The 12239-nt window shown below is 35.8% G+C and overlaps 1 protein-coding gene across 1 annotated transcript; it reads right to left on the bottom strand.

Moving 5' to 3' along the window:
* Positions 1-217: 217 nt before the first annotated feature.
* Positions 218-2314, bottom strand: LOC111912961 (tubulin alpha-4 chain). Its single transcript, XM_023908682.3, has 2 exons — positions 2098-2314; positions 218-1635 (listed from the first exon to the last, which is right to left on the bottom strand). Exons 1-2 carry the CDS (start codon positions 2188-2190, stop codon positions 379-381), a joined length of 1350 nt encoding a protein of 449 aa, XP_023764450.1. The 5' UTR covers positions 2191-2314; the 3' UTR covers positions 218-378.
* Positions 2315-12239: the final 9925 nt, after the last annotated feature.

Raw genomic sequence — 12239 nt, 5'->3', positions numbered from 1 at the left:
TAAAAAGAAGTTGAAAGAGTGGAAGTTTTAAATAAATGTTGTTAAAGAAAAAAAATTATTTTATAAATATATACAGATATAGATATAAATATAAAATTAAAATATTAAAATTTTGATGGTTCAAAAAGAAATGATAACTCTTAACAATTCCAACAAAATGTTAGTTCATATAACACTATTTTTTCTAAATAAAATCATCACATAATACCTTTTGAAATAATCCAATAAATTTTTCAAAAACAATTATATTCAACAAATTAAAGCCAACCCACCAACAATCTCCACAAATCAAATCCAAATCCATAAACAATATAAACTCAAAAGACATACATAACAACACATCATCATCATCATCATCATCATCATCATCATGTATTATCAATACTCACCCTCATCCTCATCACCGTCGCCGGACTCCGCCCCAACCTCCTCATAATCCTTCTCCAACGCCGCCAAATCCTCCCTCGCTTCCGAAAACTCACCTTCCTCCATCCCTTCACCAACATACCAATGAACAAACGCCCTCTTCGAATACATAAGATCAAACTTATGATCAATCCTCGAAAACACCTCCGCCACACTCGTCGAATTCGAAATCATACACACCGCCCGTTTCACCTCCGCCAGATCCCCTCCCGGAACCACCGTCGGCGGCTGGTAGTTTATCCCACACTTAAACCCCGTCGGACACCAGTCCACAAACTGAATCGTCCGCTTCGTTTTAATCGTCGCCACCGCAGCATTCACATCCTTCGGAACAACATCACCTCTGTACATCAAACAACACGCCATGTATTTCCCATGGCGAGGGTCGCACTTCGCCATCATCGACGACGGCTCAAACGCCGTGTTTGTTATCTCCGCCACAGATAATTGTTCGTGGTACGCTTTCTCGGCGGAGATGACGGGAGCGTAGGAGGAGAGCATGAAGTGGATTCGAGGGTATGGGACGAGATTTGTTTGGAATTCGGTAACGTCGACGTTTAAAGCTCCGTCGAATCGGAGAGAAGCGGTTAAGGAGGAGATTACCTGAGAAATTAACCGGTTGAGATTGGTGTACGTCGGGCGTTCAATGTCGAGAGATTTTCTGCAGATGTCGTAGATTGCTTCGTTGTCGAGGAGGACGGCGACGTCGGTGTGTTCGAGGAGAGAGTGGGTGGAGAGAACGCTGTTGTACGGCTCAACGACGGAGGTGGAAACTTGTGGCGACGGATACACCGTGAACCCAAGCTTTGACTTTTTACCATAGTCAACGGAGAGACGTTCGAGAAGAAGCGAGCCGAGACCGGAGCCAGTTCCGCCGCCGACGGCGTTGAACACCAGGAAGCCTTGAAGACCGGTGCAATTGTCGGCGAGTTTTCGGATGCGATCTAAACACAAGTCTACGATTTCTTTTCCGATGGTGTAGTGGCCGCGGGCGAAGTTGTTTGCAGCGTCTTCTTTGCCGCTGATGAGTTGCTCCGGGTGAAAAAGTTGACGGTATGTTCCGGTCCTGACTTCGTCGATGACGGTGGGTTCGAGATCTACAAAAATGGCGCGGGGGACATGTTTTCCGGCGCCTGTTTCACTGAAAAAGGTGTTGAATGCATCGTCACCTCCTCCGACAGTTTTGTCACTTGGCATCTGGCCATCAGGCTGAAAAAAATATAGCAATTTAATGAAAATTTTCAACTACAAATTACAACCAATCGCATTAGCATGAAGTAATCGAAATAATTTCAGGCAATAAATCATCAGAATAACGCATATAAGACGATAAATTCAGTCTAAAATAAGAGTTTCATGGAAAAACATGAACTAATCACGCGATCATCATGAATCTTAGAACAATCCTTGATTTAATATCAGCATTATAAAACGCGATTCATAGAAATCGTAAGTTGTTGATCAAGTAACAGAGGAAGAACAAGCAATCATGTATATGAAAAAGCATCGAATAGATCAGAGTACGCATTCTAAGTTCTAACAAAAGTGATTAACGAAGAAAATAAATCCGATCAACTAGTAGATGCATCACAAATCGCGTTTCTGAACTCTAGATCAAACAAACTAGATTGTAAAACGGAAATTAATATAAGAAATTAAGCAAATGATTACCTTGATTCCATGTTCGAGACAGTAAAGCTCCCAACAGGAGTTTCCGACCTGAATACCAGCCTGTCCGATGTGAACTGAGATGCACTCCCTCATTTTCGCAAAAAATTGAAACAGAAAGAGATCGAAATCGGGGATTTAGGGATTTTGAAAGTCAGAAGAGAGAAATTTGAAGGGCGTTTATTAAGACGCCTCTCCAATTGATTTGAATTGTGACACTTGGATTGTGAAAAATGGGGAATTTATAGGCGGCTCAGCTGCATTAGGTGCCAGCTAAGAACATTGTAGGCAGAACAGGATTTACCCTCCAAATTTAACTGTTGAACTTTAGTTAGAAGACAATTCTTTATTTTTTAATTGTTAATTGTTATTAGTACTTTTTTTTATTCGTAACTTGTAGTTTTATATCAAGTGTTGCATCAAAATATCTATTGGAGGATTGAACAATTTTGTATAAATAGTTAACAAATATCTTGCATAAACTCTTTTAACAATTTGATAGTTTTTCATGGAGATATAGAAATGACAACCATATTTTGAAATTAGGTCAATTGTCGATTTTATTGAATGGACCTACATTTGTTGAGTGAATGCTTTCCACAACCGAATATTTCAAGGTCGCCTTTGACAAAATGAGTTTTGAAATTTGTAGAAGAGTTACAAAACTTTTTTTCTTATGTTTTTTCTTAGTTGTTTTAGTATATGAAAACTATATAATAATTAAAACATGTTACATTTAGATACCGATGAATTTTGAAGTTTAAAAACATGTTTTAAGCTTGAGAACATGTTCGAAACTAAGATGATGTTCAAAACTTTGTTTTTCAACTCGTTATTTAGTTCTTTTGTTGGTGTAAAACCCAACATTAGGGGTTAAAGGATTTTATAATTATATTAACTATGATTAATTTAAAATTAATATGAAATGAATTAATGTAGGTGTTTTGCTAATTTAAAAATTAATATGAAAGTGTTTAATGCAGGTGTTTTGCAAACTTGAGGATGTTGATGACCTTTCAAGATTATAATACGAGGTATGTAACATTCCACTTAACCCCTTTTCTTTGATTTGAATCTAAAATTTTAAACATTTGGCATTAGGGTTCAAAAGGTTACTAAAAACCATTAATATCAAGAATTTTTTAGCTTAGGTAAGAATTTCATATGGTCTAAGTTGTGGGACTATCATGCAAGTGTAAATGTGAGAAAGAGACATTAAAACTCTTTAAGATTTAGTTTTTCATTACTCTCAACGAAGGTGAATATGTACATGATATAAGTTTCCTTTTGGCCGGACGGTATCATAGCGGGAAGAAGGAGCAGAAGCCTTCCCGCATGACGGAACACCACACTGTCGCTGAAGGAGGCGGATGTGCGGGAAAGGGGGAGGGGAAGATACCCCGCGTTCTCTCTCCCTCTATCATTGGCCAGAGTTTTTTTTTTCTTTTTTTTTGTGAAATAGCCGTTGATTAACGGTAAAAATAATAAATAAATAATTTTTTTACCAACGGATATATGCATTTAAACCCAATTTTTTTTTTTTTTTTGTTTTTTTACCTTTTTAAACACCTATAAATACTCAACTATTTATCTTCAATCAACATTCAAACAAACTCTCTATTCTCTTTATTTTGTTCTCAAAAAAAAAAAAAAAAATCCCGACAATCAAATCTCAACTTCCGATTGAAGGAAAAAAAAGTATGGTTTGAGTTTAAACATCCCTACTTGAAACATTTTTGTTATCAATTCATCACCATAAGGAGTTTATCGCCCCCAACTCGATGCTTCCATTCAATCCCCACTATAATTTCAATACCAAAATGTTGGACAATATTACCTGCTCCAAGTTTTAAATGTTACACTGCAAATATTTGCAAACTTTGTTATGTTTTCAGATCAACAATCGTCGAATCAACATCAACCCCAAACTCAAACTCAAACTCAAACCCAAACCCAACAATAATGTTAACTTGTTGATGAGTTTGATGACTCGGAAAAATCTTTTCTGTAAGTCGTTGTTGGTTTGTTCGATTTTTAGTTTGTGTTTTTTTTTTTTAATTTTCTTGTTTTTTAAATTTTAGGTTTATTGTAATTATTATTTTAATTAATGAAATGCATTTTCTTTTTAATTAAAATTTTTGGTTATTTTTAATCTAAAAATTATAAATCATAAAAATCAATTAATTTTATTTTTTTTAAAAAAATAATGAATGAAGCTCTTCCCACTCATTCTTTGGGTTTTAGGTGAGGGAAAGAGAAGTGGGGAAAAGAATAATATGACCTATTAAAAGTGAGGGAAACATCCCTCTCATACGCTCGAATCTTACATATGCCATGAACCTCTTACACTTTGTTCAAAGATAAATATTTACTTTATTAGATGATGACAGCTCATGTGAAAGATTAATCTCAAAAATACTTTTATCCTAGTTTCCATTAAACCAATAAGTATACATCTTTTTCCGAATCTTTATAATAATGGATTTAGGGAATTTTATATATTGGGGATCTTATATTCTAGGTCCGCCATTTACTGCACAAGTAATTCGAATCAACATTCCTATTCGCGCTTAATCATTACAATCGGGTAAATGGTTTGAATGTTGGCTTGGCATGAAGCTTATCATTGCTTAATCATTCATATTAAGATATTTCCTTGTCTTTTCCATGATTTAACAGCTATTTCAAATCAAGTCTTCTTGGTTTGATGACAACTTAGGTGATTATAATCACAATTATCCTGTAGTTCATCATTTCTCATATACTGCTTAAGGTTGCTTCTTGGCTTTATCGGCTGGAGCACCCCTTTGATCACTAGGATATAGGATAGAGGCAAACAACATATGAAATAGCGACAAATATTCCCATACTTCGAAACTTGCCTAGTTTTGTAAAACAACTTACAATATTATATCAAAATATAGATATATGGCCATATATATGGATCTTTTATTCAAACCATTTTGAAAAGTATAAAAACAAATTGGGAGTTGTGTTAGTCGGGAGCAGTCTGCTTTTATTATTGGAAGGAATATTCTTGATGGTCTATTTATTTTGAATGAAGTTATGGAATGGTATCGTAAGCATAAATAAAGTCTTATTGTCTTCAAAGTTGATTTTGAGAAAGCTTATGATTCCTTACGATGGGACTTTTTGGATTTTGGTTATGGATAAATTGGGCTATGGTTTCTATTATTGTTAATGGTTCCCCTACGGATGAGTTTGAGATATGTTGGGGTCTTAGACAGGGTGACCCGTTGTCACTTCTTTTTATTTATTTATCCTAACTATGGAGGGTCTTCATGATGTTATCTATAAGGCTGAGCATATTGTTTTGTTCGAATGAGCAGTGCTGGGGCATTATAGTGTGGTGTTGTCTCGTCTTTTGTATGTTGATGATGTTACTTTCTTGGGTGATAGGTCTTAAAGAAATGGTAGTAATTTGGTGTGTCTTCTAAGATGTTTTTTCTTAGTCTCGGGCCTTAAAATTAATGTCCATAAAAGTAATATTTTTGGTGTGGGAGTGTTTGAGGTGGTAGTTAATGAGATGGTTGCACTTTTGGGCTGTATAGTTTCTCCTTTGACGTTTTCTTATCTTAGTGTTCCAGTTGGGAGTAATATGGGTCTGTGTGAAAATTGGAAAGGAGTTGTAGATAAGTTTATTTATAAACTCTCTAATTGGAAAGCTCGTACTTTGTCTGTTGGTAGCCGACTTTCATTGATTAAAGCGGTGCTTGGAAATCTGCCTCCAATCGTATATGTCTCTCTATAAAATCTTAGTTGTTGTGCACAAACATTTGGAATCGTTACGTAACAAGTTTTTTTTATAGGAGGTGATATAGAGGAGCATAAGATACTTGGATTAAATGGAACAACTGTTTGGCAAGTAAGAGTTTGGGTGGTATGGGATTGGTAGTGGTTTTGCATTAAATAGATATTTGTTGTTCAGATGGGTTTGGCGTTTTCGATCAAAACCAGATGATTTGTGGGTGAAAGTATTTCAGATGATTTATGGTTTAGATGGGTGTGTTGGTGCTGATCGTTTACAGAATTCTAGTTGTAGTCCTTGGATTGCTTTCTCAATTCAGTTAAGCATTTAAAGCAAAAAGGTATGAATATGTTGTTAGCTTGTACTCGTAGGTTGGGGGATGAGATGCACACTTATTTTTGGGATGATACTTCATGTGGAGAGAACTCGATCAAAGAGCAATTGTCACACCCCCCCCCCCCCCCCGAACCAGACGGCGGAAACGTCTGGGGGCTTGTGCGTGACTTCATCTTGAAATATCATTACAGTGAATATAAATGAAACATAATATCATCATCATCACACATGTAATATAACAACATTCATTGTTTACATCGAGTATTGTATTTGAATATTACATGCCAAAATAGTAAGATTATGATGAAACAAAATATAACACAGTATCCATTAGTTTGTTTCGTTCATCCTGCTTTAACGGTTTCCTGAGAATACAAGTATTTTTGAAAACGGTCAACATAAAATGTTGGTGATTTCATAAGCATGTTTGTGAAAACGATTTGTATAATTTTGAAACCACCAGAAAATCCGATATTTTCTGCAAACTGTTTAGTATGTTTGTGTCAGATCTTGTATTAATGCATGTATGTTTTTGTTTATTTGACTAAAAGGGGTAAAAAAATGTAGAGGGAATGTAATGAGCATGTAAAGAGAATGTTCCCAGACAACCCGATGTTGTCTGTAAAAGAGAAAGCTGCCATACCAACCCCCGAGGTTGAGTACCAGTACGAGAATGTTTCTGAGTAAGCCAAAAGAAAAGAGAAGGGTCTTCCGTAAACTTCATAACGTTAATTCCTCTAAGTAAGTCGTCATAACCATACTAACTAATGACAATTTCGCATGTCTTGGCGTTGTTGGACGCCGGTTTTGAGTTTTGATTATAAGGTTTTCGTCACCCTAGACTGAGTTAGTCTAACTGTAGCGAACAACTCAAGTGTGGGGTGTCATCCCTGTATAGATCTATACACAAATCCACGCTCTCCCTCCAAGAGACTCTGGTTATAACTACAGGCTACAATCATACACTTAATAAGTGCCAACCGAAAAAACTCACTAGATCCTTAATCGAATTTACGCGAAGAAAGGTATATTCTCATTCCAGACCCAATGAACCATGTAAGTGAACCACTAAGGCATCACTAAACATGTAAATCATTAAAGGCCCAAATTGGAATGAAATTATATAACATGAGCCCGAATATATATATATATATATATATATATATATATATATATATATATATATATGAAATGACAACTAAGGCCCATTTCACATGTAAGGTATTTACAGGCCCAAATAAATATCCAAGGTCCGTCGCACATGTTCATGGGTCAATGAGGCCAAATATGGGTCAATGAGGCCCAATAAACATATAAATACTATACAGGACCTATCACACATAAAAATGGGCCACTAAGGCCCAATAACTTAGAAAATGATCAAATGAATTCGATTGTTAGTTAATCGTTGGTTTTGGTTCAAGTATTCACTAAAATCGGATAAAAGCCCACGTTTTGTAAAAATGACGTTCTTGGCCCAATAAGCCAAAAATTTACAATTAAGGCCCAATTTTTGTAAGAATAACACTTTAGTCTCTATTTTGTTAAAAACTTGTGTTGATGACTAGTTTGTGGTAAAAATAACATTTTAAACCCATTTTTGTCAAAAATATCATTTTTGGCTTGATTTTTGTGAAAACACACATTTTTCCGGTTTTGGGCTTTTCTGACCTAGTTGTTGGAAAATTCGTAGAAAAATCATCGTAAGTCGAAATTTGGATCCGTAAATTCTGGAAGTTTGGAAATTTTGTCTAATTTGTTCAAAATTTTGCTCAAAATTTTTTATGGCTTTTAACAAGTGTGAAATTTCTCACCTTCACAGGTTGGTCCGAAATTATTTCAAATATGATAGGCAGTTTTGTAAAATTCGCAAAAAATTGTAGAAAATCGTATGAAAGCATGAGAGCAGTCATTTTAAAGGTATAAATCTGAAATTTATCCATCTAAAACAGTCTTGAAAAATATTTCCATTAAGAGGGTCAAAACAGTTCGAGATTGGGCTAAAACTTTCCTGTCAAAAACTGATTTTGAGTATAAGTTATAGATCTTTGAGCACAACACTCATTTTTGCTATTTTAAGTGTATAATTCCCAGATATACAAGTTTATATGTAATATATGTAATAAAACATACTTTTCTCAAGGTTCTTATGAAGATCCAAGTGATAAACTTCAAGTTCTTAACATCTTTTTAGATTAATGAAGTAATCAACACATAATCACCAAATAATTCATGGAAAACACACATAGTCATGCATATACACATAGATCTATACAAATCAACTTGTATTCTCTCCCAAAAACAAGTAAAAACCAAAAACAAGGGGGTATGAACTCACCTTGTTTGAAGATTTCGGTTTTTGATGAAGAAATGAAGAGATCTCGGCCCTAGATGTGTTTTTGAGATGATTTTCGGGCTCTAAGGTGTTCTAAGAGCATGATTCACGTAAACATGAGTGTAAGAGGAGTGAATAAGTTTAAAGATGAAGTATATCACTTGGGTTTGTAAGATCTTACCACAAATATGAAACTTGAAGTGATTCTTTGAAGATCTCTCTTAATCCACGATTTCTTTGGGAGATGAAGGATGGAGAAAAGTTGAGAGAATATGGATTGAATTGGAAATAAGGGAGAGGGTGGAGAGTGAGAGATAGGCCAAGAGTGTTATGAAGAGAAGAGGAAAAGTATTGCATGGAGGGTAATAATCTTCATGGATGTATGTGATACAATTATATGTTGTCAAGTGTTTAATCTATGCATTATCCCATTAATCTTATTCTTTTTTTTTAAAATATATATATATATATATATATATATATATATATATATATATATTGGGCCGAGATTTTGGTCCAAAAGGGATAAGAATGGGTAGTTTGGGTCCATTCTAGGTTTAATTCAAATTTCTAGAGCCCAATAATGGTTTTCGGCCCATTGGGCCCTTGTGGGTAATTCACAGCCCAAAATGGTATAAAAGAATGAATTTACGGCTTACTAGGGTTAATTGGATTAGTTATGGCCCAATAAGGCCCACTAGGGTTAGAATGAATCATTCTAAGTCCAATGGAACAAAATGTTGAGTTTTGTGAATGTAGGTCCATTTAGAGTCCATTTAAGGGTCCTAGGCCCGAAATAGTCGGTTTGGATACTTATTGGCCCATTAGGCTCAATAAGAGGATCCTAGTCCATAATGAACTTGAATCGGGATTTCTAGGGTTTTCAACCCATAGTTGAACATATGAGATGTATTGTATTAGGTTTTGACCTTCATTCAAGAGTTCAGCTTCAAATGGATGACGTTGATTGAACATAGGGTATGATATTCACTTAGAGTACAAGCTTTACAATAGATGATGATTTCATGAGAATAGGATTTTCTAGCAAAAATGCCAGTTGTGACAGCAAATCCCCCGTGTCTATGCATTGGGTGAAGGAAAAAATTGTAATGTCTATGATCGTATTCATATTCTTGATTGGTTTTCGGTTTTGAGAAGAAGACCAAAGGGTGGGGAGGAGATCGTGCAGTATTCGGATTTGCGTAGATACATTGGTATGGTGACTTTGACTGATCATAGGGATCGGTGGATGTGGTATTTGAATGGTAATGATGGATTCACAGTTGCTTCTATGCGGTCTTTCATTGATGCTAATACTTTGATTGTGGATGTTAATTCGACTAGACGGAATGGTGTGGTTCCCATTAAAGTCATTTTTTTGTGGAAACATGGGTTGAATAAGCTCCTTACCTGAGTCAATGTGGATAGAAGAGGTATTGATATTGGGTCTTTTCTTTGTTCGATTTGTAGTAATGATATGGAGACTATTAATCATCTTTTCTTCACGTGTGAAATGGCGCTTGATTTATGGAATTGTTTCGCTACTTGGTGGGAGTTAGATCTTCCTTTCTTTTGTAATTTGGGGGATTGGACGTGTTGGTTGGCTGATTATCATTTTAAGAAGCCTATTAGACCGTGTGTGGATTGTAACGTCCCAAAAAGTACTATGTAAAAATTTATTTTTAAACTAACAGAAACATCATTTATTTATTCTAAAATCCATCAGAATGTGATAATATATAAAATAGTTATCGGAGTACAAATCATGTCATAAAATGCGGAATGCTAGTAGATATGGTGTGATCGTGTCGGGCCCTTCCCTTTCGAGCCAGAAATACGTGAAAACATAAACATTAAACTGTAAGCACAAAACTTGGTGAGTTTCCCCAAAATATCACACACCAAACATACATAACAAATAAACACTAAATTGGGTCTATTTCACCCCCCTTCAATATCGTTCAACCGGTACTAGGTCTATTTCATTCCATTCGGTATCTTTCAACCGGTACTAGGTCTATTTCACCCCTACAACTAAGCATACAATCATATCAACAAGAATCACAAAGACAACAAGCACATACATGCATATTAATAAGTGTCACAAAGACAACTATCATCCTACAAACGTAATCCAGTGGGTCGGCATTGGTGCCTTCAACCCACGAGCATAGTGAAGAGATTCACCTAACAAATGATGATCAACCGCTATTGCTCCTACTGTTACGAATACATATGCTATAAACCACCTATACAGACGTACAAAGTGCACCCTTAGCTTTCCTTCCAAAACTAGGGGTTTGACCAAAAGACAACGTAAGACAAAAGTCAAAGTCAACGGTCAAAGTTGACTCGCGACCTCAAACGACAAAACAAACGTGTTTTCCCCAGTCGCCACGTCGTGGCAGCCATGGTCACGCCATGAGCATTGGGTGGTTCAAAGTGTCTTAATGGGTTAAGCTGAATCCTCCAATCCCAGAGGTTCCAAAGTCTATATCTGATCATTATTATTGTCTAAATGGATAAAGTTTGTAAATTTATCCCTTGAGACTCACCAAGAGGTCTAGATCTCAAGTCTTAGGTCCATAAAGCACAACCAGGACATGAGCTTAACCAAGAAGCACTGAATCCCTTATGTCTCAAGCCCATTTGCTCCAGAAGAGCTTATAACACTAAAACCAACTTAAAGATTAATGCTTTTTAGACATGCATGTTCAATGCATGTATTGGGTTCAACTTTGGTCAAAATGGGGTTTATGGCCAAAAACTTCTGCATGGCTCAAACAACCAACCAAACTTGAGATCCAAACCATGAACTACTCCAGATGATCTAGACATTCATAAAGTTGCAACATTTATGAAATATCACCATCCCAACTAATAAGAGTATAAAGAAAATAGGACAAAATCCAAGATCTAGCAACTTATTATCAAAAGGTGGAGCCTTGAACACGTACAAGGGTCCAAAATCAAGTTAGGAAGGGAGATATGAACTTTCTTGCTGATCTTTGGCTTACTCCTTGCTTCTTCCTTCAAAATCTCTCAATAGCACTCAAGAAAGCTTCAACAATAGAGGAAAATAAATTAGGGTTTCTTCTGAGTGAAAAATGGTGGTGGAGGCTGAGGGTGAGCAAACCCTAACATCCTCATTCCTTTAAATAGGCTGCAATACCCAGAAAAATTAGCGTTTGAAACGTCAGTGGCAGCAACGTCGTGGCGACCCAAAAGAGATCCGCGACCACAATATGCATCGCCAGGTCGTGGCTATCCTCCCCATGCCGTGACGACTCCCAAAGTCAAATTTTAAATTAAAAATAAAACATACCTCAAAACCGGATGTTACATGGATGCTCTAGGAGCTACTTTTATATGGGCTATTTGGTCTTTTCGGAATAAACAGTTGTTTAATCATAAGAAGCCTTTGAAAACGGTCTTATGAGATTTTATAATTTTTCAATCGTTTTTGTTGGATTATTGGTAGGAAACCAAATCTTTGTGTTAGTTGGATAGTATGGTTGTAAAAGCCTAAATTAACAATTTCCATTTTGTAACTCTCTAGCTTTTGCTAGATTTTAATTTTATACCACTGTTCAAAAAGAAGACTCAACCATAATCATTAACTTTGGACTCTAAATAATTTTTTGAAACAATTTTTTTCAAAAAAAAAAAAAATTGTTTCGAAACTTATGATTTTGTCAGAAAATG

Source organism: Lactuca sativa, chromosome 3 (assembly GCF_002870075.4).
Source record: "Lactuca sativa cultivar Salinas chromosome 3, Lsat_Salinas_v11, whole genome shotgun sequence".
In the NCBI taxonomy this organism is placed as follows: Eukaryota; Viridiplantae; Streptophyta; class Magnoliopsida; order Asterales; family Asteraceae; genus Lactuca; species Lactuca sativa.
The sequence above is the reverse complement of the archived record's forward strand: the minus strand, read 5'-3'. Positions and strand labels throughout refer to the sequence as shown.

Coding starts and splice junctions, on each gene's coding strand:
- LOC111912961 (XM_023908682.3), bottom strand. CDS start 2,190: ATGAGGGAGTGCATCTCAGTTCACATCGGACAGGCTGGTATTCAGGTC. Junction 1,636..2,097: donor GTCTCGAACATGGAATCAAG/GTAATCATTTGC, acceptor TATTTTTTTCAG/CCTGATGGCCAGATGCCAAG.